The 27,302-nt window shown below is 40.1% G+C and overlaps 1 protein-coding gene across 2 annotated transcripts in view; it reads left to right on the top strand.

Annotated features, from left to right (window-relative positions):
- Positions 1 to 27,302, top strand: part of MPPED2 (metallophosphoesterase domain containing 2) — a 113,259-nt gene that overhangs the window by 54,416 nt on the left and 31,541 nt on the right. For both annotated transcript variants that reach the window (XM_053979738.1, XM_053979739.1), the window contains exon 4: positions 6,531 to 6,756. In XM_053979738.1, coding sequence (XP_053835713.1) covers positions 6,531 to 6,756 — 226 coding nt within the window. The remainder of the gene's footprint in view (positions 1 to 6,530; positions 6,757 to 27,302) is intronic.

The raw sequence follows: 27,302 nt of genomic DNA on the forward strand, positions 1-27,302 counted from the left end.
TCAAAACAAGCTGGAGATCAAAAAAACAGGACAAGTTATGTCAGAATAATGCTAAGGAAGCCGTGGGACGCTGAAGGGAAACAAAAGCTTGTCGCTTACGCAGTGCTGCATTCTTCATTTCAACAGACAGGAGGGGAGATATTAATCACAAACAGTTACATTAGAATAATGTTATGGTTGAGACATAAAAACATAAAAGCAAGGAGTGGTGAGCAGTGCCAGAGCGTGGTTACCTCAGACCTGGAGCCGAGCAGGTGCTGCAGTGCACGCGGGGATGCCTGGGCCCAAAATTCACTGCGTTTACCTGTGGAAGAGAAGGGAAGGATGGAAACTTGGTGCTGGGCACCAGTGCTGGTGCACATCAGAGTTGTGTGCAGTGCTGCTCCACCTGTGCTCCCTGGGCAAGGACCTGTGGTCCCTGTGTCCCTCGGCAGCGCCCAGCTGAGATCCAGATTCACCTCCTTGCTTTTCATGGGTTTATGGCTCAACCCCGGCATTATTGTAACGTAGTTTTTTGTGTTTAATGTTCCTTAGACTTGGTTTTCCATTGCCAGCATGGAGGAAATCCTAATGCATGAGTTTGAGAGGAGAAGGCAGCAGACTCTGAACCTGCTGTGTGGCTCGATCCGCAAGTGTGAGTATTAACGCTGGAGCTGTCAGGCCTTGTGGAAATTAATGAAGCCTGACGGCTACAGAGGGAAAGGTCACAGGCAGAGCTTGCACTCACCTAACATTTCTGTTTTGTTGTGTCTAACAGTGTTCTCAACAAAGGGGAGCTTTAATGTACAAGCGTTGGATTTATCACAGGAATTCGAGGGTCTCAGCCTTTGCTTCTCCCTGTGCTGCGATGTGATGTTTTCTTTGCATAAAGGCAAAACAGTTACATTTTCATTCATCCTCTCTTCTTGCTGTCTTGCACATGTGTGTCTTGCCTTTATTTTTTCCTTCTGCAAAACTGGAGGGGGGGGAAAAAAAAAACCAAAAGAGGCATCTGAACTGATGGTGGAACACTTTTCACTGGGAAGGCTTTGAGAGATCCTGTGCTTCAGTTCTTTGTACTGTTTTAGAAGCATGCTCTGTTTTTTGTGCATGTTCTGTTTCTTATTTGCTGCCTTTTTTTTTTTTTTTTTTCGCTTTTAATTGTTTCATTGTGTAGGTTTCTACAGACACAGGGAGCTAAACTGCACAGAAATCCATGGGCTATGTTTTCAGCCAGTGTGTTGGTGGATACCAGTTTGAGCTGTCCCATTGAGGACTTTTGGAGAGGGCTGACTTGGTTAAAACAGCCAAAATATTTTCACAGTCAGTTGGGCAGTCTCATCTTAGAAAAGGTGTTTTTCTTACCCAGTTTTGGATCTGGGTACCTGAAGTGGGTTTTAGGTGGGCTGGGCCCAGCTTGTCCTGTGGAAGCTCAAGTCTGTGTAACTGTACTTCTGCAGTCCAACTCACTCATTGCTGCTGAAGGAGAAATAGCAGCCTTTGAGATACTCTGTCTTTGTTTTAAAGAGCTGAAAGGAGCCTCTGTGTGTTGGGACTGTGCTGTAAATGCTGGGAAGAGAGAGTGACCATGGCCCCGTGTTGCCAAGGGCTTTCCAGGAGAAACCTCTCTAGGAAGAAGTTGCAGAGCTGCTGACCAGAGCTGGGCTCTGCTGCTTGCCCTCAGCAGCTGTGGGCACTGGAGTCTGTAGGAGCCACACAAAATCTGCTCCTTCTGTGTTCATCCCTGGATGTGTATGGGGCTGGTTACAGGGGAATGCCCCACGACCAGTTTTGCACTTTTGGGGTGTACACAAAATACCATAAATTCGAGATGATTCGCTTGCACGCACATCTCTCTCTTGTACAGTTTTCCCTCTCTTTAAGGTTTTAGACTTCAAGGCTTCTCAGTCTGTTTCTCAGCATATGGCCAAAGGGTTTATGAGGCTATGAAACAGGCATGAGGAAAGCTGCATGTTTCATGGAAGTGTTGTGTGGTTTGAATAGTTAATGCCTGCGTATGCATATTCAGAGCTTCGCATCAAAAGCCCTTGCATATCATTTGTGTGTAAATACAGGTTCCTACTGCTCTACAGACAGCTAGCATCACATTACTTCTTATTCCCCTACTTCCCTGTGGGGTCTGCAGGTAGCAGTAGTAGAAAAATAATGCGAATTTCTATTTTTATAGGGACTCAGCAGTTAAGGTTCACTGCCAGGCACGCTCCTTTTCATGTCTGGCAGCTCTACAGAGCTTGGGTTGTGTGACTAAACTGTACTCACGTGAAGCATGCTATTAAAATGGGAATGGTTCTTCCACAGATTAAGGCTTCCTAGGCTCCAAGTGCTTAAGGTGAATTTAAAGAAACCCACTGAAACAACTACTTAGGTAGGTTGAAAAGACCCCACAACCCCCTGGCCCCCGAGCTTTCCCCCTTGCCCCATGTCACAGATATATTTAAAGTCAGTCTGTTGTTCAGCTGACACTTGGAGTGGTGTAAGTGGCTGCAGCCAGCAATAGAAGTTCTGCCTTAGCAGCATTCAGGCCCCCACTCCTTTTTTGCCACATCATTTTTCTCTTTTCATCATTTTTCATTTTCATCTGATCCTCTCTGCTCTGTGCCCACCAAATCCTTGTGTTGGCAGGAAGGTGCCGTGGCACAGCAGTAAAGATGAACCACTGGGGGACAAATGTACCTGGGACTGTAGCTTGAGGGCTGACTTGTTAGCCCAGAAGCCACAGAAGTTTTCTGAGAGTCCCACATTAATGCATTTACTGTAAGCAATTCCGTTTTTGTAAGCAATTCAGAGATAACCATTGTCACCTTTGTTTGAGCAGGAGTGGTGTTGACCTCCTGGCTTCCAGAAGAGAACAACTTGTCTAATTGCAGTATTTTCTCAATCAATGATTACATTGTGCCCTTGCTGGTACTGTTGAGAGTTGTTGAAAAACATCTTAACCAAAATAATAGATATATTTTGAAGACAGTCATATGCACACCCTGTGTGTGTGTATATACACACATAAATATGGGTTTCAAATCCTCCAGTGTCAGTGACTCTGCTTCACAGACTTAGTGCCCTGGGCGTTTTGGTAGCTGTAATTTTAGCCTTCTGATCTCACCTGTTAAGCATTTAAGTGTTTTTAAATAAACTCAGTTATGATGCTGGGAGTTAATAATGGGTGTTTCTGGAGTGCTCGGCCCAGCAAACAGATCCCACTTTTTCTAGTTTGGAAAAGGATTCTTCTAATTGTTTTCCAGAGTCACAGTATAAATTTGGGGTGAATGATGTTTGCTGATGCATAATGGAAGATTTGATAGTTAGGAAATCAGACTAATAAAGACCAAATGTGGCTAACAAAGATTTAGTGAGGGAAAATGAGGAAAAGCCTTTCAACCTGTGTGTTGTTCAGGCAGCACTGATGCAGATACACAGAGATTAATCTGGTCAAGATAAAACAAAATTACCATGGAGCAGGAGATTTTTGAAGATGACTGTTTATGTTTCCATATTAAACACAAGGTCAACAGATTATAGAGAAAGGGCAGGTCTGCCAAAAGAAAACAAAATATTTCAGAAATGATATCAGGGAGAGTGGATGTTGTGCAATGCCACGGGGCCGTTGAAGAAGGAAAAAACAGAATATGATAAATAAATGGGTGATCTGATTGCAAGTAATTTATTACTATGATTAGTGTTAGATAGTCCTTTTCCTCGAGGAAGAGAGAAGAATTGAATGAGACTTTCTCTTGCTGCTGCCCTGGCTTTTGATGTGTCATAGTCCTAAAAATACCAGCAGCTGTCTTTGCAAAAAATACTGTCTGGGTTTCCCCTGCAGATTTCAGGTGCTTATATAACATGTCTAATGCTACATTTATGTGTTTTAATAATTATTGATGTCACCATTAGTTTGCCTTTGCATGTCCTGTGTGCCTTCAAAGCCCTTATTTAAAAAAAAAAAATATTGAGCAAAAATGCTCCAGGCCTAATTGGGCATAATATCAGCAAAATGTGCTGGTTTTCAAGTCTATCAAAATAAATGAAAGTGTAAAGCTTGGATATGTATCAAGTAAGATGAAGAGTTTTCTGTGCTAAAACAGGCAAGTGTTGATAACTTAGCAGAAAACTGAATTTGACTTCTCCATCCCACTTCTCTGAGAATATTATCACACCTAGCTTGTTTTGGGGGATTGATGGTTATGGCAAGTGTATCAAATTTCATGCTGGTGATATCTTTTATGTTTCCTGGGAGAAGAGAAAATAGCAGTTTTTATCTTGTGCCCAGGAGTCACAGAGAGCAGGAATTTTAGGTACATGCCACAGAGAGTTTTTAAATAAAAATGCATTGCAGAGCAGCGCGTAGTGGGGAAGGGGAGGAAGGTGGGAAAGGAGTGAGCAAAAAAAAAAACTGTAGAGAAGCATTTATTGCATCTCCCCAGCTTTTATTCTAATGCAGCACCACAGAGTGTTATGAATATGTATTTTGTTCAGGCCTGAGGTATCTATGGAAAACATAGTCTGCTTGGTTTTTTCAAGGGATTTGTAGCTTTTTGGTTTTCCATCCAGAATTAACTAATGTAATTCCTGTTTCTGTGCTGCAAATATTGAAAAAGCAGAGGGTTTTGACTGGTTCCCTTATAAGTCCTATTCAGGGGAAAAGTTAATCTTGTTGTATATACTTACAGCTTTACTCTGAGACTCACTTTAAAAAAAGAACCCAAACCCAAACAGTTTCAAAAGTTGGAAGGTAAGTTTTAAACTAGGAAAGCCACTTCTGTTTAGGAGATCTGTACTCACAAGAAATGCATAACAGATTCTGTCCTCCCTGGGACAGATGTTGTGGGTTCCAGAACTGGAAGATGAACCCACAGATCTCTACATAAATTTTGCTGCCTTTATGGAAAAAAACCAAGGACAAACTGCACAGAAATCCCCATAACAAACCAAACGATTTCTAAGTAATTATTAGTAATAAACACCAAAATGAAGGATAAGGTATGAGGCTAAGAAATCAGGCTTGTTGTGAAGGCAGGAGCAGTTAGCTTTGATGCAATCTTACGTGTGATTTTTGGCAAGTCACAGAGGGACAGATTTTGTAAGGGAGCCTAACTTCTGTGAAGACTGCATTTTTAAGGGAGCTCAGCACCCAGTATGTTTATTTGGAAGATCTGGCACTGATTGCTGGTACCAAGTGCTTGAAAATCTGTTCTGAACTCCAAAAATCTGGCTCTGTGAGCTTGATCCATGCCTCCTTCCAAACAAGGTATTAGTTCCCCTGAATTGAGGGGAGCAAACATGTGATTCTTTCCTTTTGACTCTGATGGTAAATGATTTTCCTTTTTTCGAGTTTGTCTTATGTGGCTGAGTTTTGTGGCTGCTCCTACTTGTGTGCTTTCTACAAGAATTGAGATACTGCCATAAATGTAGTAACAAAAATAATAATAACTATATAGAAGGATGTTGCAAGTGAATTGAAGCTTTGGGGAATAGACTTAGTCTTGAATAAATGGGGATTCTTTGCTTCTTTTCTGCCAAGGTCAGGATTAAATGTGTGATAAGGTATTTCTTGTTGGGACTCAGATGTTTATTAGTTCTTATTCTACAGTCTCACAAACCCTGAGTTCTACAGCCCTTCACTCTCACAAACTAAAAATGGAGCCCCATCTCCCTCTCTATGAGGCCTTTTAAGGATCAACTGTCCAATTAGGAAATTACACCTAAATTATTGTTATTTTTAACCCAATAACCAACCACCCGTGTCCACAATGTGGACTTTTTTATCCAATTACACAAAACCACCCAAACCCACGGAGAAGGTGAAGAAGGAGCAGCCACTGCCCTAAAACCTCCATCTTGCTTTATATATGTTACTATATTCTAAACCTTTAAACTCTAAGTTTCCCACCCTGTGATGTTACACACTTCTATCCAAACTCCACCCCCACAATCCCAGTTCTGTCATTCCATTCTGGAAGCTTCTCCACGGCCTCAGGTCAATGCAGAGTTCTCCTGGGGGGCAGCAGAGAAAGTCTGAAATTCTCAGTAAGCAGGGTTCCAACAAATAAATGCCCCTGGAATACAGATTAATCAAAATCAAGCCATAATTTTAGAGCCCACCAGCCCCAGCACTCTGCTCTGGTGCTCTCAGGACATGGCTGGCAGCATCCTGCAGTCTCTGGTCGCCTGCCAGGCTCCTCACTAGTTACTCCTGGGTTACTCACTCCTCACAGGTCACTCCTGGGGACTGACCCGGATTAAAGCCTCGTGGTCACACTGAGGTGAATAACGCAGCAGAGGTGTTTGATGCCACCTTTGGAGCTGGTTTGGCTCCCAGCAGCTGGTGCTGCTGAGCCCTGCAGCACGGGGCTCTTTGCTGTGGCATTCCCGTGCCTTTTGACCCCGTCCCACGGCGTGGAGGAGGAGCAGCATCCGTGTCCTGTGCCCAGCACGGAGACGCTCCCAGGCCTCGGGTGTCCCCCTCTGTCACTGCTGGCTGGCTGCTTGTTGTGGGAGGAAATGTGCTAATGAAGTCCTCTTTTTTGTTATTTCAGGAAACCTACCATATGAATATAAAATAGTGATTGCTGGGAATCATGAACTGACATTTGATAAGGAATTCATGGCAGACCTTGTTAAACAAGATTACTACCGCTTTCCCTCTGTGTCCAAATTGAAACCAGAGGACTTTGACAATGTTCAGTCACTCCTGACAAATAGTATTTACTTACAAGATTCAGAGGTAACAGTTAAAGGATTCCGAATATATGGTGCCCCGTGGTAAGTCTCAATTTAAACTTTCTTTGCTGTTTGTTGCTTGAACCCCAGCAGGAGTCATTCCTGTTGAACCTGCATGAAGCTGCTTTGTTGCATTGCCCTGCAGAACAGTATCAGACTTAGCTGTAACCATTCTGACACAGTTGCTTTTCTTTTTTAAATTTTTTTTCCCTTTTCTTTTTTGGATAGATAATCTCTGTTTAGCCAAGTGTGTGCAATAAGACAAAAGGAGCCGTAACTATTTCTGTTCTGCCTGCTGAATGCACCTGAACTGTGGAGTCAATACCAGCTCTGTGCTTGTGGATGAACTGTGGTGGCATTTTGGGATGCATTAGGGGAACTCCATTACATTCTATACTGCTGAGCTATTTATATTTATATCTGCTGTGCTAATAGATTAGTGTGGTGGCATTTAACACCCACACAGCATAAGGGCACGAGGCAGCAGGTGCTTTAAGCCTTATTTTTGAGCAGTTCTAGGCATTGTTTTCTTTTGCTTGTAAAGTTGTGATAACAGAATTTCGAACGGGTTTTGGTCTCATTCCACCCATGTGTCAAGCGTGTCATGCAGGAAAGATTGCTGCCCAGTTTTGTGCTAAGGAGGTCCTGCCTTGTTTTTTCTACATGTCATTTCACTGTGATGCCTGACATCTTTCTCTGGAGCCTTGGGTAGCGCTTGTTCTAAATTCTCACGCTGAGAACAGCCACAGTCTCCTCTCAGGCTTTACCAGAGACCTGAGCTTGAGTGATGGTGATAATCATTCTGTAGCTTGGAATTCTCAATTGTCAGCAGAAGCACCGACATGCTAATTTATGCACACCTATGAGAAGGGCTTATTATGAGCTTATAACTTATTTTTGATGTCAGGCTTGCTTTAAAGGTGAGAGTAGAAGAGGGGTTGAACCAGGAAATGGGTCAAACCTCTACATGCATTAGAAATTTTCCCCTTCAGCTCTTCTTTGTTGTCGTGGCCTGGAGACCTTGGTGGCTGGTGTGACACCACACACGTTGATGCCTCTGACAATGCTTTCTCCTGGTCATATTGTATGCATTAGTGCTGGCTGGAAAACTGTGATCTAGCTCTGTATCTCACATTCTTGACTTGAGCTGCTAATCTTTTAATTTAAGTCATAGCCTTTAGCTACTAGTTTAAATCAGCCTGACATTGCTTAGCTAAAAAAAAAAAAGTAATGCCCTAAACCCCACAATATCAGCAAATTGGGAAAGATGATCTTAATTCAGGTTAGGAATCATCTCCTCAAGACATTTTAAAGTACTTTTTTTTTGTACCAGCAGCACAGAAGGCTTTGGGTAGTGGGGTGGGTTTGAGGCTTGCTGCAGGCTGAGGAGCTGAGGAGGGTTTGCTGCTGAGGTTGGGATTGTGTTCAGCTGCTTTTGTGTGTGGGCATCAGACTTGGAGGGCCTCTGCAGTGATTAGGAAGTGCAGGCATATCTCCAGATTTATTTAGATCAGATTTAATGAGCTCAGCTTCCTGCAGCACTGCTGGAGAGACCAGGAGAACACAGGAGAGAACCGTGTGATGCACCTTTACCCTTACGTGTATATGCACTGGCAGTACATCATGTTCTCTTTTCTTCTCTTTTCCTTCCCAAATCCATAATGGAAATCTGCCATCCTTTTGTCTCCAGAAGAGACATTTAGAGGTTCTTTCCATTTGCAGCTGTGCACGTGGATTTAGAATGTTTGCTCTGGAATATTAAGGGACAACTCAAGGCCCTGAGTTGTCTTAGCTGTAAAAAGTGAATGGCGTGTGTCTCATGGAAGACAAACCTGAATTCATCTTTCCCATAACCCAAAACTGGATTTTTCCCATTAGTGAGGCATGATAAACGAAGCTAGATTGTTAGAAATTGACACTGAGCTCGAACCCAGTGAGGCCTTGTCTCTCTTGACCTTCATTTGTGTTTAGCTGCCAAAAATTGTTGTCAAATCATGTCTTGAGCACCTCTGGACGTGGAGTTGAGCTGTATTTTCAATAAAGCTTTTTAGGTCAATCAGCCAATCTGTGTTGAGAGCAGAAATGTGGAACTGTCCATGCATTTTCCTTTTTTCTTTTTTTTATTAATGACAGTTTTTAGAAAATGTGAAAATTTACTAGGTTTTTTTTTTTTTTTTTTGTATTTTAGCCAGTCTTTCAGAGGAAGGAAAAGTCCCACCAGATATTGGTAAAATCTGCTCTAATTTTGTTCCGTGCCTGGAAACTGAGACAGGATGATCAAGACAGGCATTTTACCACTTCTTAAATTTTTGTACTCTCTCCCCTCCAATCACAGCTTGCTCTAGTCCTATAAATCCTCAGATTGCCCCCAAGGAAGAGAATTTGTGGGGTTTTGTGTGTATTTACAGCCTCCTTACCCCAATTAGTTCTGTCCCAGAATTGGAGCACTGGTCATTAACCCAGGAGATGTGCCAACCCTAACGTGAGATAAGTTGGCATGTTCAATTTATGTGCAGTTCTGCAAGTATTTCCAGAGGGGGGGGAAAAAAAATTTCTCATTTGCTGATAAAGCTACTGGTTTTAATTTAAAAAAGAGGGACCAAACCAAGAATAACAGATGTGATTCTGGAGGTTGGAGCCTGTCAGGGGTTTCTAAGAAGTAATTGCCAGAGCGCTGGGAAGGCTGGCTATAAGTCATCTAGCTAGAAAATGTAAATTGCCAACTCAGTGTAAATACAGAGAAGAAATATCAGTTCATATTCATTACATGTTATTACTCATGGTACAGCTAAAAGCTTCCTAAAGACCTAAGAGAATTCAAGTAGTGCCTCCTAACTTACAATTTAGCGGGATTTGTGAGTAAAAAAAGGGCTTACAATACATGGGAGCATTCGTGTGTATTTGCAATTGGAATGTGCTGTGGTGCATAACAACAGCCTCTGAGGAGCAGAAAATCTGAATTTAGCCTGATAGTTCTGAGAGTATTAAATGGCATTAGCTGGGGGGAAGTTGAAAAGAAGAGTATCAGCTCCTAAAAGAGAAAAGTGCAAGGGTGGGACATAAATGACATTCAGAGCTGTGCTCATTTTCTGAGGTGAAGAATGTGACTGACATTTTCACACCTTAAACAGGAGATTCTTTGATGTACCTTGAAGGAACAAAATGGCTGAAGATTTTCCATTTGGTCTATAGATAACAATCCACAAAAACATTCCCCTCCTTTCCCTTCCTTCTGACTTTGCCCTATGAACCTGGCTTGTTTGGTGGGAAAATAATTGATAGTTTATGCAGTAAAAAATTCTGCAAGGTTCCAGTGAAAGCGTTTCCTCCTTGGGAAATTCGAGACTGAGGCTTCTTATTAAACAGGACGGAAAATAAAAACCAGTGATGGATTTATGAATTTTTAAATCTTAAAACTCCCTCTGTGAAGTAAACACAGGCATAACTCATGCTGGTGTAGCTGTGAAAGGGTAAGGAGACACAGTCTGGTTTTACTGCAGCTCCGGGTGCTGAATATGCATAAGCGAATTAGTGTAAGTTTTACTTATATTCAAATGTTATTTTAAAATACGTGCTGTTTTTTTTTTTTTTTAACTATATCTGAAATTGTTCACCCTTGCTGAGGGCTGAATTTCCCATAGTAGGCTGCAGACGTTTGGATACAAATATTCTCACAGTGTGTGTTTTCTAATGAAGCTTTAAAAGCACAAAACCACCAGAGAACTGCAGTTAACTGGAGCCAGAATTTGTTTAAACCACATTTTGACAGAAACGATTGCTCAGGAAGAACATTTCTCGCTGTTTTATTTTGTTCTGCTGATCAGCTCTGTAGGTAACTTTTGTGGGTGTTTTGCCTGTTTGAGGGAGAAAAGTAGTTGAAAAGAAAAAGTGTTCTGATGCACTTTGTGTGCATTGAAATTGGTGATTCTTAGTTTGATGAAGAAGGAGGCAATAGGCTTATTGGATTTGATATTTAATTATATTTTTATATATTTTATATATTTATATATATATTTATTTATTTATATATTATCTATTATATTATAATAGATAATATATAATATATAATATATATTATATATTATATATTATATATTATATATTATATATTATGTTATGTGCTATATATATCATAGATAATATAGTATATGTAATATATAATATATAATATGTTATATGTTACATATATTATATACAATATACAATATACAATATACAATATACAATATATAATATATATTATATATTATATATTATATATGTACACTTATACATTTATATATCTATATATAAATATTTTTATTTATTTACATTTCTATATATGGATTTTAAATTCTGTTCTGCACAAGAATTTCACAGAAAGTGTAAAATAATCTAACAAAGCGATCCTTTACGTCATTTTTAGCTATGAAAGTATGTCAGGAAATTCCACTCGTATCTAAGAGAATGAGAAGTAAAGCTGGAGGTCTGGGGCTTTCAGCCCATATATTTGTTTAGATAACTGGAGGTACAGAGATCTTTGTGAAGGAAGAAATGTGTAGTGTAAATATATATAAATATATGTATAAATATCTACATGATAATATATAAATATATGAAAATATATAAATAAATAAATAAATAAACATCATTTAAATAAATAAATAAATAAAAATATGGAGATACAGAGATCTTTCTGAAGGAAGAAATGTGTAGTGTAAATATATAAATATATATATCTACATGATATTATATAAACATATACAATTATATATAAATATAAATAATTTAAATAAATAAAAATATGGAGATACAGAGGTATTTTGAAAGAAGAAATGTATAGTGTAAATGTATAAATATGTGTATACATATCTACATGATATTATATAAATATATATAATTATATAAATATAAATAATTTAAATAAATAAAAATATGGACGTACAGAGATATTTTTGAAGGAAGAAATGTGTAGTGTAAATATATATAAATATATGTATAAATATCTACATGATAATATATAAATATATATAATTTTATATGTAAACATAAATAATTAAAATAAATAAAAATATTGAGATTTAGAGATCTTTTTGAAGGAAGCAATGTGCAGTGTAAATATATATAAATATATAATTATATAAAAATACCTACATGATTTTATATATATATATAAATAAATAGGAATAATTTAACTAAATAAATAAAATTATGGAGGTACAGAGATCTTTTTGAAGGAAGCAATGTGCAGTGTAAATATATATAAATAGATGTATAAATACCTACATAATACATAAATATATATAGTTATATATAAATAGAAACAATTTAACTAAATAAATGAAATTATGGCGGTACAGAGATCTTTTTGAAGGAAGCAACGTGCAGTGTAAATATATATAAATATATAATTATATAAAAATACCTACATGATTTTATATATATATATATATATAAAAAGAAATAATTTAACTAAATAAATAAATGAAATTATGGAGGTACAGAGATCTTTTTGAAGGAATCAACGTGCAGTGTAAATATATATAAATATATAATTATATAAAAATACCCACATGATTATATACATATATATATATAAAAATAGAAATAATTTAACTAAATAAATGAAATTATGGAGGTACGGAGATCTTTTGGAAGGCAGCAAGATGCACTGTAAATATATAATTATATAAAAATACCTACATGAGTATATATTTATATAATATATAAATATATTTATATATATATTTATATAAATATATTTATATAAATATATTTATTTATATAAATAAATAGAAATAATTTAACTAAATAAATGAATGAAATTATGGAGGCACGGAGATCTTTTGGAAGGCAGCAAGGTGCAGTGTAAATATATAATTATATAAAAATACCTACATGATTATATATATATATATATATATAAATAAATAGAAATTATTTAACTAAATAAATGAATGAAATTATGGAGGCACAGAGATCTTTTGGAAGGCAGCAAGGTGCAGTGTAAATATATAATTATATAAAAATACCTACATGATTATATATTTATATAATATATAAATATATTTATTTATATAAATAAATAGAAATAATTTAACTAACTAAATAAATGAAATTATGGAGGCAGGGAGATCTTTTGGAAGGCAGCCAGGTGCAGTGCACAAAGCTCCTCCCGTGTCAGTGAGTGCCCGCCAGGGGCTGCCAGAGCCGGCTCTCGGTGGGTGACTCAGAGCGCCCCGGAGGCGAAGGGCAGCAGTCAATCCTTCAGCTCTGGCTGCATCTGCCCTTTGCATCGCTGTGATGGGACGGGCTCCCCTGCAGCCCAGCTGTCGGGATCACCCCCAAATTGGGGTGACCCCGGGTGGTGGTAAAGTCTCTCCTCCAACCCGTGCCTTCAAAGAAAGGCTCAGCAGTCTTCAGTCGTGTGGTCTCAAGGCAGTTTATTGCAATAATCTCAAGGCACACAGACTCCCTGGCATTGTCCCTGACTCCTTCTCCCTCTGCGTCTCTCTCTCTCCCTCCGTCTTCATCTCTCGCACCCAAGGGGCTGGTGCCATCTCTTATATCACACATTACCTATTAAATGTTTATAGTTTTTCCCCAATGCCTATCACCTATATTGAACAGTGACTTTCCACTCTAAACCAATCTGTGAGTGCCAACACCACCAAGAACATGGGGGGTAGGAAGGAGAAAGAAGGAGGACAGGGCACGCCCAAATCCCTCCATCTTAGAACCTCTGACCCCCATGTACAAAACTCAGACCCCTCTGTACAAGGCCTAAACCCCCCTGTACAGCACTCAAAAATCCTTCCTTTCACTTTGTGATTACAAATTGATTACTCTAAAAATTGATACAAAGTGATTACTCTATTATAATATCTAAACTTTTGTGATTTCTTGTTCTTCCTGCAAGGTTGGTAAATTGTTCCATGGGTCAAACTCAAAACCACAGGGGTTTCTGGCTGCCTGCCAGGGTCTCAGAGGCTTCTGCCCTGGGCCTGGAACATCCCAGAGTGTCTGAGGGACACCTTGGGTTCTGACATCCAGCCCTTCCCTCCCTGTGGCAGGAGCAGCAGCTCGGGCAGCAGGAGCGCAGAGCTGGCCTCCCAGTTGCTCCTAATGAACACTTGGTGGGTTTTTCCTGTGTCCAGGAATTTGATCTGGGGGGTGATCCAGAGGTCAGGAACAAACGGCTCACTGTCACTCACGTCTGCGCAGCCAAGGCTTCCATTTGCTTTTTTTAGTAACTCTGGAGGAAGTGCCTTAACTCTTTTCCAGGAGCAAAGTTTTAATTGGCATAGATAATGCAACCTTAAGAAGGCAGAGACGGGTTCGGCCATCTCCTTTAAAAATAATGTTTTGTGCAATCTTGTCCTCTTCTTTTTAGCCCAGTGTAAAATCTGGGGCTCCATCAAATGATTTTACATCGGTTTAAAATGATTTCCCTAACTCGGTTTCTTTCTCTGCTCCATTTGCAGTGGAATTTTAGCACAAGCAGCTCTAAGTTAGTACTTCTGTCTTGCTCTGATCAGTGTTTTCAGACTCTCTGTTTATCCTGTCAGAGAGGTGTCAGAGGGTTTTTTTTTTTCCCTTTCCAATTATAAGTTTTGTAATGCATCATGGGTTTTGCTGACAGTCTTCAAGTTCTTGAAATAGCAAGCAAATTAGCAGCAGATATTGAGCGTGAGGACTGGAAAACCAATTGGCAACTCACATGATGGGATTCAGATACACTGATGGGTTGGAATGGATCTCATTTCTTTTATTTTCATGGTCTTAGCTGGCAATTAGCTCGTGTCTAAAAAAAGGAGGGATAGAAATTGGACTATTCAGCAGTAAAGTTCTTCTTTGCTGTTTAGTGCTGAGGAAACCAGGGGGGACTGGACAAGGCTGTGTGTGTCGCACCAGTTTTTTCAGGAATTCTGGTGTTTATGCAGTAGAAGTCAGCAGCTTGAGAGAATTCTTGGCAAAGACTGAAGTCTCCTGTCTGTATGTTAAACAAACACACCACCACTGCAGCGTGGCTGTGTTTAAAGGTGCAGGCTTCTGTTTCGTTTTTCTTGGCATTTGTCCTCCAGGTCTCACAGTTTAGAATGGAAGAATGAATTCCCCCTGGTCTAGAATTGCAGAGGTTTGTTTACATTTTGTGCCTTGTAGGGAATGTGGCTGATTTTCCTTTGGTCTCCTTGATATCAGATTCACTTCCAAGTAAAAAATTGTCCTGTTTACTTTTGAAAGCTTTCTTTCCTTTTTTCTTCTTTTTTTTTTTTTTTTTTAAATAAAGAGAGGTATGTTTGTATAATTTTAAATGCACTCGCTCATAAGTAATTTTTAATACTGTGGCACAAACCTGCCCTATTTAAAGCGTTGGACAGCTCTGCATCCTGGCACTGGGGCAGATCATGAAGCCTTGATCTTTTTTCTTCAGGCTTGACTTCAGCAAGAATAACAACTTCAGAGTATTCATTACTGGTGTTAACAAATAAACTGTGCCTAAAATTTGTGAGTGGAATTCTAGCCAGTTAAAGGAGACATAAAATGGTAGCTCCCCTAGCTCTTTTGAATCCGGTGTGGAAACAGGGATTTGATGTTTTCCACAGGTGACTGTGGAAATCTGCTCTGGGTCTCTAATTCTTGCTCCATTTTCCTGGAGTTCAGGAGAGGAGCAGAGAGGCAGAAGGAGCGTGAGCTGCGCTGTTGGGGCGCTGATTATCCATGGTGCCCTCCTCATTTGTAGGCTGGAGTATGGTTTGCTGAGCAAGAAGGACGTTTTGACAGACAAGCTGTGCTTGCACGTGTGGTTTTGCTTTGGTTGGTGTGTTTTTACTTGCCAGGGGCAAGCTCTTTGCTTTCCTTTAGCTGAACACTGGAATAACACAGTGGTCACTGTGGCATTCGTGTGCAAGGAGCAGGCTGAAAGCATTCACACCCAGCGAGGAGTTACCAAGAGTAGGACACAAAATAGTGCAAAACTCCTGGCGTGTTTAACTCTCATCAGGCTTTGTTTTGGGAGAGGGTTTGAAGCTCCTTAAAGAATGGGAGCTGGGAAAGAGGAGTTAAGGCAGGTCTGGAGATGGGCTGTTCTGTGCAGGGCAGGACTCCTTGCAGTGTGTTGCTTGAATAAATTCTCCCGTGCAGCTCCTGCACTTCAGGACTCCTGCTTTTCCATTTCCACATGCACCACAGCTCTTTGTGGTGGTCTGGTAGAGAAGGGAAGACAGACAAAAGCTGAAAACACCCTGGTGCTCAGGTGAGCTGAAAAATGCCTTCTCTCTAGGACTCTAGGACAGCCACCTTCGCAGCAGGAGAGTGGAGAAGTAAGAGAGGGGCTCCAGCTCTGACAAGCTGACATCAGAATGGATTTTGCATTGCGTGGTGCTCTTCAAGCCTCATTACTTTCACTGCTTCATTTCCCCTGTGCCCTGAGCAAGAAGAATTAGGGAGCAGCTGGGTGCTGTGAGTGACAGGCAGAGAAGCCTGCTGGAGGATGTCTGGGCCTGGCTGGAAGGGTGTTGGTGACACACCTGTGTTTGGCTACAGCATCAGCACTGCCTTCTCCAACATCCCTCGCCTCCATCAGCAGGCTGGGCAAGATTTTGGACCCACGCTGACCACAGGAATATTCCATACCGTGTGATGTCAGCTCAGATATGAAAGCTAAGGAGAGTGGGGGGATGGTGTTTGGTATTTGCAGCGTTTGCCTTCTGGAGCAAGCACTCCATGTGATGAAGCCTGGCTTCCTGGGGAGTGAAATGAGTGAAATTAGGATGGAGGAGGTGACAGGGAGGAGGGTGGTGGTTGGGTGTGGGAAACAGATGCAATCTACAAGTGGTTTGTTTCACAGTTCATCTATTCAGGACAAACAGGAAGAAATGTGGAAGAATTTATGTCACAGGTAGAGCTGACAGTAAAGCTCACGAGATCTGATGGCAATAAAAGGCAATAGAAGTGGAGAAGCAATAATGTTTTATTTTTTTTAAATCCAAAAGTATGTGACTAGATTTTGTTAGCTCCCAGTGAAGGGTAAGATTTCTCATGACTGTCTTTCAGATGATTTGGGTCATATTTATCTAATACTTATTGATCACAATGCTAACTTTACCCTGACGTGTGTATAAAATGCTTAAAGTAATTCACAGAAGCTGTGAAATAAAGCAAAAATTGCACATGCACTTTAAATAAGAGACCACTGATTGTGAATCTGAGCATAGACATAAAGGTCAAGAGCATTCATCAGATTTTCATGAGACTCTGTTCAGTAGAATAGATCTGGCACCTTATTTCAGAAGTGGTCAGCGCTTGTGGATTCAGCTGGAAATCAATGGGACTCGTGGGCATTTATAAGCACCCCTATAAGGTTTAGGTGCTGGTCTGTATTGTGGTTTGTGTAGGTGTAAAATGTGAGGATTGCTGGCGTTTCTAACAGGCCCACTTTGACAGAGGGAATGATGCTTCCCAGGGAGTGATCTCCCAATGATATGAAACCATCTGACAGCTCTGCCCTCGTATTTATTTTGCAATTAATGCAAATACCTGAGTTCTGTACCTGCAGATCTGCCAGCCTGTCTGTCCTGTGCTTCTGGGGAGCTCTCACCTCCAGTTTTGCTGCTTTGGCAGCATTTGTAGGATGGGTAGAGCTGGCAGGAAGGCTGTGGGCCTGGTCCTTCAGAAAGCCAGTTTATTTTTGTGCATGTGTGAATCAGTGTGTGTCTCACTGACAAAAGCTGATCTTTGCAGCTGCTAACTGTATTAATCTCTTGAGTTGGGTTTATTGTTCTTTATAGCTGTGTATTGCCTCCAATTTTATATAAGTAATATATAAAGTAAGCTTTATGTAAGAAGGAAGGCTGTCTTTCAGTCTCCTTTTCCTGGCACAGATTTTAATGCATCTCGTTTTCAAAACTGGGGATGTACTAAATTTCAAGAAAGGTGTTCTCTTTAACACTTCCCTTGGTGTTCCATCTGGGCTGCTCGGGACACTTCCGTGGCCTGCACTGCAAGGAAAAGGAGAAAGGCAACCTGAGCTGCTAGTCTGAAAGCTGCAAGTGTTCCCATTTTTAATATGGGATGCCCTAAAACACTGTCATCTCGAGTTATGGCTCCTTGAATTTGGTTTTTCAGTTTTTAGCAAGCTTGGCTCCTTCTTCTGTTTATGAATATGACACAAGTTTCATGTTTCTTGAGAAGCCTGCAAAGTGCCATTTTAAGGAATATTGCCTTCCACTGCCTCACCTGCAGATCTTCTTTTAAAAACTCCTGGATTTATGGGGTTCAAGAGCTTATATTGCTGCATGTATAGAGCAGGAACATTTGGGAAAGCTTGGAAAATGATGGAGTAAACCAAGTGTGGATCACTCTGCGCAGATTGGATGTGTGGCACCTCTGCTGGGCTGCAGCATCTGGTCCCATATTGCAGGGTTTGTGTAGCAGTCAGAAATAAAATAACTGTTTATTAATAATAACAGACCCACATAGGCATAGCTGAAAAGTGTAGCTGCTACAAACTTGAATCACCAAACATCAACCTAGAAATCCAAGTGGCCTGAAAGGGTGAGATGCAGGTGTGACTTGTTTCAGAGAAACAAACAAAACAAACACCTATTTTGTCATTGCTTTGTGGATTTGGGGGACAGACTACTCAGAGATGCATAGACTGATGGTTCATCTGGAAATGAGCTGTTCTAGCACACAGCAGCAAGACCTCGCTGTAAGGATGTGCCTTTAGCTGATAATTACTAGCAGTCAATCTGCCCAGAATGTGCACCTTTTCTTATTTATATTCCAGTCCTGTAACCTTCCCTATTCTCTTGTGCTTTTGTTCTATTAATCTACAAAACAGGGCTTGACTTGTGATTAGTCCTCAGAGGTTGTTTCTATTAATCAGGCTGCAAAACACATCAGCCTGGATGTTCTGTGGCAAGTGCTTGATGTGCTTCCCTCCTCAGCCCTCAGCACAGAGCTGCTGGGCTTGTCTCAGATGGCAGTGAAATCACTGAGGTGTCTGCCGCGCTTTCTTGGTGTTTGCATCTTGATTTTGGTGCTGTAGGAGGGGGTGGACGGAGGGAAATAATTGCAGTCCTACAGAAAATTGTGTAGGTGGGTGACGTTTGTGGCTGCAGGATGGGTCCTTATGTGTTACCTGTGTTCTTACCTGTGTTCTGCAGGAGAAGAACCTGCCCAGTTGTAGGTGTGAGGATCAAAATTCAGACTTTGCTCCTAGGTGGCACTAAGATTTAAACTCTGTAGAATTTGAGGGATAAGTCTATCCCCGTAACATTCAGAGGGTCGTTTAAGGGAGTGTGTATTTCCCTGCAATAGGTAGAAAGTCAGAGATATTTTTTTGTTTTATATATATATATATATATACACATATATATTAATATATATTAATATATATTTATATATATTTATATAAATTATATTTATATATAAATTATATATATTATATTTATATATAAATTATATATATTATATATATAAAACAAGTTTCATTTTCTATATATTATATATATATATATAAAAAAACAAAAGAATAGTCTGAGAGCTGGTTTAATAGCAAAAAAAAACCAAAACCCAACCAACCTCAAACTGAACTGTTTGTAACACTTCAGTTATTAGAATTTACCATAAAATTTGAACAATAAACAGCGTGTGTAGTGGGAAACTAATCTCATTTCACTGTAGAAGAAACTGCTAACTATAAAAATGTAATGATTTATTCTTCTAATTAAGTGCATTATTTCATGCCTTTAGGAGGAAAAGCACATATTTTAAAATGTACCAAAAGAAACAAACCAGACCGCTAGTTATTTTTTTTTTTTCTATTTTGTTCCTTTGGCTTTTTTTTTTTTAAGTTTTTGTGATGTTGATGATCTACCCCTTAGGCAGCTCAATAAAGTTCCCACAGGATTTTTTTACAGCAGGGCAGGAGAAGGGGTTCCCAAAGGAGATTTTTCACAGCAGGGCAGGAGAAGGGGTTCCCAAATCAGATTTTTTACAGCAGGGCAGGAGAAGGGGTTCCCAAAGGAGATTTTTCACAGCAGGGCAGGAGAAGGGGTTCCCAAATCAGATTTTTCACAGCAGGGCAGGAACAGGGGTTCCCAAATCAGACTTTTCACAGCAGGGCAGGAACAGGGGTTCCCAAATCAGATTTTTCACAGCAGGGCAGGAACAGGGATTCCCAAAGGAGATTTTTCACAGCAGGGCAGGAACAGGGGTTCCCAAATCAGATTTTTCACAGCAGGGCAGGAGAAGGGGTTCCCAAATCATATTTCCACATCAGGGCAGGAACAGGGGTTCCCAAATCAGACTTTTCAGAGCAGGGCAGGAACAGGGGTTCCCAAATTAGCTGTGCCTTGTGAACTCACCCTGCCCAGCCTTTGCTGAGGGCGTGGAGCTGGCATTTTGGTGTGCCACCACCTTCTCCCTGGCAAACCCCAGGTGCTGCAGAGGGCTGACCTGAAGGGGACAGAGAGCAAAGCCATTTTTCAGAGGTTTTAGTCACCTAAGGTGGTAAATTGGAGAGTTTCTACTGCCCAAGGTGACTTATCCCAGTGCTAGCCATGGTTAAATAAGACTTTTTCAAAGCCACCACTGTGAAATTTGACATATACTGTTCCCATTAGGAATAGAGAAGAAATAAGTGCCCTAACACATTTTTCTGTAGTCAGATTCCTTTTGGTGATTTCATTTTCACCAGCTATTTCTACCTTTTTTTTTTTTTTTCTTTTTCCCCTCCTTACTTCGTTTTTCCTCCCTCCTTACCATTTCCCCAGTTATCAGAGAAATGAGTCTTATCAGAGAAATGAGTCTTCCTGCATTGATTCATTTCGACCAGAGTCTGGAAGGCACAGGGAATCAAATTAACTAATATTTTACTTTTGCATGTGATTAATGCTAATGCTTACAGAGAAGAAAATACTTGGCTGTGATTTAATTTTCATTCTCCAGTTGAATCCCAGTGATTTAATTTTGCAGAGGGTTGTCCCTCTGCTTATTGTCTCTTAAGGAATCATAGAAGTTAGAGATGGAAAAGAACTATTAAACTATTGTCTCCTACACTATATTTTTGAATATTATGCCCAGTTTTAATGAATGAAGAAAAGCAGTTTCAGTTCATTCTTTTTGAGGCTGTACCTCAGTGCAGTGAAGATGTTACTAATGGGAACTAATATTCTGCTTTTACGTTTCCTAGGTTTATTTTATTTAAAAAAAACTCCAAACTGTGCTGTGTTTGAGATGATCCTAAAGATTTCTTGTACCCTTCATGATGCTGCTTTTCTAGCCTTGTGTCATTTATTTTATCCCCTCAGTCTTCGTATTCCTTTCAGATTTTTCTCTTTTCCTCTCTCTTATTTCTGGTGAGGTGCCTGATATCCTGATATTCTGGCATGTTTGCTTGGTTGATTGTTTGGCTGTGTTTTCTGGTTTTTTTTTCCAAATTTTCACAAGAGGCTTAGAACCAAACTGCAGATCTCTGTCAGTGCTGTATGATGAGGGGATCCTTGGCTGCTTGGAACCCTGCTGAAGGGTGGTGACTGTGGTTTTTTCTGCTCCTGCAGGAAGTCCAGGCTTGCATCAGGCTCTGATGTCTGGTACAACCACGTGTGTAGCCCAGATCATTTTATTCTCTTCCCCATTCATGTTGCAAGCCCGTGCATTGTTTGCTGCCAGCTGCTGCCCCTGGGTCTTTCATTTTAGCTTAACAGGTTTGGGTTTCTTCCCCTCACTGATTCTTTGTGGCTTTCAATTCTCTTCAGATTTATTAGCCTGCAATTTTTTTCAGAAGGAATCCCCTTTTCTTACTTATCTCAGTGGTTCTAACCTCCTTTGGCATAATTTCTCTCCCCACTGTCATGTTTATAACACTTCTCCCTATACTGAAATCTGTGAATTTAATTAATGCACTGTTTACCCCTTCTTCCAGATCATTAATAAAGATGCTAAATAAAACTGATCCTAATACCACTCCCTGTGGCAATCTGCTAGCACCTCCCTTGTGCTGCTGCAATCTATTTATTTATAGCCCTTTAGCCACTATTCAGCCATGTGATAGTCCTCACAAGCAAGCCACTTTTAGGGTTTTCAAAAAGGGATTATGTCACATTTTTGCCAAAGTCTGGGTCGATAGAATCTACTATATTATTTTAATCTACTGACTTGGCCGAATTTAATATATGTACAAAAATTAAATGTGATGAAATAGAGCTGTGGTTTTGGGGCACTTTGAGATCTTGGCAGCTGAGTAGCTATAATTCTCCTTGCTCAGAGCAATTACACCTCCTCCACCCCCACCCACCCCAGTTACACCATCTTGTAATTCTGGGCTGCATTTAAACTTACTAGGAGAGGGTTCTCAGCATTGCTCTGCAATCCAGAGTGTGCTGGGCAGTGCCATGTTCCTCACTGCCTCCCCAGGGCTTGATTTTAAATACAAAACTACTGGGGATGGAGTTGTTCTGTTACTATTTCAGTTGTCCAGTGGCAGTTTGAATTGTCTGCTGCTTGCTTGTCTGCAGTCATCATTTTGTTTATATATACATATATATATATATATATATATATATATATATATATATATATATATATATATATATATATATAAAAAATACATATATATACATATATATATGTAAAATTGTATTATCTGATATATATATATATCAGATAATACAAGTTCAAAATTATATATAATTATAAATATAATTAAGCATAATTATCTATAATATAAGTATACCCATGTCTAGTTGAAATGGTTTTTTTATGTGTTTGCAAAGGCAATAGTAAGCTCTTGTCTAAATTTTAAGTGCACACTTTCATCCTTGTGAAATTTGTAAGACTTATCTGTTTGCTTAAGTTCAGGGTGGGTTAAGTGCTTTCTTGCTGTGCAGCTTGGGGCTCTGTATCATTTAATAGCACACTGAATTTGTGTTTTGTTTAAATTTGAAGGTATTTAAACTGGAATAGGAAAAACTTTGCGCTTCACAAGTTCATCGTGTGCATCAGTATAAACTTGAATGAGGAGTTGTGCCATGCAGCAATGGAATGAAACCAATCTTGTGAGATTTCACTTTCTCCTTCTGTGTTTGGCTTGATTTTACAAGCTCTGTGCAAAACCCCCATTTCTACTCTACAAATGGAGCACTTGTTTGTCCCACCTTGGTTGGAGTGGCACGTTCTGCAAAGCCACCACTGAGTCATCATATCCGGGGCAAGAAGAGGTGTTAAAATGTGGGTCACAGGCCTGATTTAGGTCTAACCCAGAGCTCTGGGGCAGCACAAAACCAGAGCTCTGTCCCTGCTGGTTAGGGCTGGGCAGCTCTGCAGCCTGAGCCAAGTCCCACCTCTGGGCACTTGGAGCCAGGATTTCCCCCTTTTCCCCAAGCACTGAGATGCTGTGTTCAGTGGTTTTGGTCACTGTGATTTTGGTGGAACCCCACAGGGATTTAAGCACCTCTGGAGCTGGGCAGAGGAAGGTTTAATCTCAGCTCTTAATCTCAGGTCACACTGAGTCTGAGCTCTGCCATATTATCCCTGAACAGCTTCCTCCAAGTTGGCTGGGTCTCTGTTTCATTCCCCAGAGTGCAATTAGGGGGTGTGTGCTCCAAATTTTGGACTGGCCAAGCCTGTACTGGGTAAATACTTTGCTGCAGTGCCTTGGTTTGGGGTTCAGGGGCTTGATGGAGTCCTGGTGTCAGGTACCAAAACCAAAATTGGGTTTACTGTCTGGTTGGATGATGACTTCAGAACAGAATCAGTACTTCTGTAAGACCTGCATTAGCATTAGGATCAGTTTTATTTAGCATCTTTATTAATGATCTGGAAGAAGGGGTAAACAGTGCATTAATTAAATTCACAGATTTCAATATAGTGAGAAGTGTTATAAACATGACAGTGGGGAGAGAAATTATGCCAAAGGAGGTTAGAACCACTGAGATAAGTAAGAAAAGGGGATTCCTTCTGAAAAAAAATGCAGGCTAATAAATCTGAAGAGAATTGAAAGCCACAAAGAATCAGTGAGAGGAAGAAACCCAAACCTGTTAAGCTAAAATGAAAGACCCAGGGGCAGCAGCTGGCAGCAAATTATTAAATCAATAGTGAGTGCTGGCCCTTGGAGTGCAATGAAACATTGGTACAGGCTGCCCAGAGAGGTGGCAGGTGCCCCATCTCTGGAAATATTCCAAGCCAGCTTCAATGGGGCCCTGTTGAAGGTGTCCCTGCTCGTGGCAGGGGGGTTGGAGTAATTTTAGTGTGTGACGTACACGAACTGGTGCAGACTGTAGCCAGAGGTGGAACTGAATTTTTAAATTTGTTTGCAGACTGCTGTGCTTGCTGTGAGTGTGCCCTCAGTGAGGAGAAACACGTGGGTGCCAGGAGGGTGGGGAATGTGGATGAGGGAGCAGGGAAGGGGAGTCCCAGCCCCAGCACTGCCTCACTGTGCAGGGTGCAGGCCATAAATCCTTTAATTTCTCCACCTACAAAGCAAGGCTAGTAGCAGTTGTATGGTTGCCATTCAGGCAGGAGTTTCAGCACATGAAAACACTTGGAAAGTGCCAAGTATTGTTGTTAACTTATTTTTAGCCAGATGATCCAGCAAGGTCCTGAGCAAATGCAAGCCTTTCCTCCTCGAATGATTTCAGAGGGGCCAGAGGGAGTGTTTGGCCCTGGAAGGATGTGAGCTTGCAGGGGCACTTGGCTGGATCAAAGCTGAGTAGGTGTCTGTTTTTTGCAGGATAAGAAGAGGTGTTCTTGAGATACTGGTGAAGTGGAATAGATAGCTGTGCTGCTTGGAGCTGATAACGTGTCATTTCAGGACACTTGAAGCCCTCTTCTCCAAAAGAGGAAGGTTAATCAAAAGTGCAGTGCTCTGAGGTTGCTTCCTGAAATTTCTGGTTTGGGTGGTAAAGGCATCGCTCATTAAGAATTAGTTTATTAAGAAGGACTGGGAGAATGCAGGGAGGCTGCAGAGTGGATGGGGTCAGGCAGAGCCATCTGGCACAGAAATCTGTGCTCTCCTGTCGCCCTGGTTATCAAGAGTTTTCTAAAGCCTTCTGAGTTGACATTCTTGTAGAGAACTTCCCCACACAACTTTCTGTAAACAACCTGTTGTTTTGCATTCTTTCATAGAGGCGGAGAAATTTGATGTACAGGTGGTTTGTCCAGTGTCGTTGGAGAGGTGGCACGTTCACCCTCCAATCCACTGGCACCTTTTGAGAACTATAAAAGATTGGAGTCAGAAAAAAATAAATGAGTCTCTTCATCGTGACCAAGGCTGTGGTGCGTCGTTTTTGCTTGTGTCATTTGGTGACACTCTCCTGTGCTGTGCAGCCCAGCAAAGCTGGGCTCCTGCAGGAGCTGTTCCTGGGCTGAGCCCGTGCCCGGCTCACTGCTCAGAACTTCTCCTCCCAAGGCACAGATGAGTTGCCAAAGGCGTGGACAATCCCAGCCTTCCCAAACTCCAATTCCAGCCCATTTTTTTCCCCACACTGCTGTTATGATGCTGTGCATTTTTAAAATACACTCACCTCAGCACTGATTATCTCTGGGGAAGTTATTGAGTCTTCAGAGGAATTTAGGGTGGGCCACACGTGAGCACCCGTGGGAAGAAATGCACCTTTGTACCTCATGAAATAATACTAATATTCATTCCTACCTCCTAATAACCTCCTCCTGCTCTTTCTTTGAAGCCAGACTAAAGGTAGAAGATTCAATCTCCAGCCAAAGGCGCTTGGCAGGTATTTGAGCAAAGAGTCCTGCAGTCCAGGCACTGAAAACTGACACTGCTCCTTACCTCCCATCAAAAGCCCTGTTGAAATGTAGGGCCTGTTATTGTATATTTATTCAGGCATCAATCACAATCAAGCCTCCTGCTGGTTCATCTGTAAGGCCATTGTAATCCTATTTTTATCAGTTCCTTCCTGTACAACAGACAGTTAAAACAGCTCGAGTAGGGCTCACAAATATCTTAATGGCTTTGGTTCCCAGAGATATCGGTGACCAGAGGAAGAGTTTTGGCCAAATTTCTTCCTGAGCTGATAAGGGGGACAAACAGGGCTGAGGTGCAGGGCGAGGGCAGTGGGAAGTGCACAAAGATCAGGCAGTGCTGCTTGGAGAAAAACCTCGGGAGCAGATGGAAGGAAGTGCTGCTGTCTGGGCAAGAGTTCTTTCTTTTCTGCAGTGTGGGCTGGGTCAAGTGACTTTTGTAATTTATTTTAATTAATAAATTATTTATTTATTTTGTAACTTATCGTAAATTTATTTCTTTATTTTATTTTTATTATCTAGTTTCAATTTATTTGTATTATTTATTCATTATTTAATTTTACTTTTCTTTATCTTAATTAATTATTAAATATTTTATTTATTTCAAAATTAGTTTATTTATTTATCTTGTATTTTATTGTATTTTTTTTAATTTTTGTAATTTTCCCCCCTGTTTTTGCTATTTTACTTCTTAAAAATATACAAGCGATTTTTATGTGAAGAAGACTGAGTGTCAATAATTGGCAACGTGTCATTTTTTCAAACTTGGGACAGTATGCTGCTGATTCTTATTTAAGTAGAGGCATAAAAATATAATATTTTAATATTTTTGCTCTTCTTTTTGTATATCTGCTTAAATATTTTCTTATTATAAACTGATGAATTATGCTTTTTAATCTCTTTTTTTTTTTTCATGGATTCCAGCTGTCTTTTGATGCAAACTATCAGCATTAATTTATAAATGAACAGAGAGAATGTTTTAAAATGCATTCTCCTACCAGAATGAAACTAGCTTAGGACTGTAAATGCATAAGGAAAAAGTTTGTTGCAGCAAATTATAAAAGACAAAAATATTACCTTTGTTTCAAATTTTTCAACTAATTTATTGTTCCTGGTCAAGCCGGTCTTTCAAGGTTACAGAGAAAATGGAAGTAGTGTTTTGCACTTAGTTTTTATTCATAAATTGTAGGTGGTACTTCTCCTTTTTTGATTCCCATGTTTTTGGGGATTTTTCCTTTTCATTTTAATCAAGCACTAGTATGTTCTACTTCTATGAACTAAAATAAAAAAAAAACGTATTTTCTTCTACAAAAGCAGAAGTTAATCCTGTAAAAATTTTTCAGCAAACTGTAATTCTAAGAGTTTATTTGGAGACTTCTTTCAGTTAAGTGGCTTTTAACTTTAGGAACAAGTAAATGTTGCTTATTTTTTGGGATATTAATGATTTTATTATATTATTTTAAGTGTAGACTTCGTGTGGCTAGTACCATCTTTAGGGAAAATTTTAAAAACAATTAGCTGTCTGTGGCAAGCGCATTTCTCTCTCAGGATTTTTCATAGAAGTATACAAAGAGAAAGAAAGAGAAAACAATTTCTATTTCTGCTCCTTGTTTTTCCCATGTGGAATGTGTTTGGAGAATTGTTTACCTGGGGTGATTGCTTGGTTGGATTCTGGTGAGGATTGTTGGAGCCTGGTGGCCAATCCAACCCACCTGTGGCTGGACTCTCAGAGAGGGTCACGAGTTGTGAGTTAGTTAAATATAATAAATAGAAAGAGTAAATATGTAGTTTTAGTATCTCCTTTAAAAAGTGTATTAATCTATTGTAGTATAGTTATAATA

Source organism: Vidua macroura, chromosome 6 (genome assembly GCF_024509145.1).
Source record: "Vidua macroura isolate BioBank_ID:100142 chromosome 6, ASM2450914v1, whole genome shotgun sequence".
Lineage (NCBI taxonomy): Eukaryota > Metazoa > Chordata > Aves > Passeriformes > Viduidae > Vidua > Vidua macroura.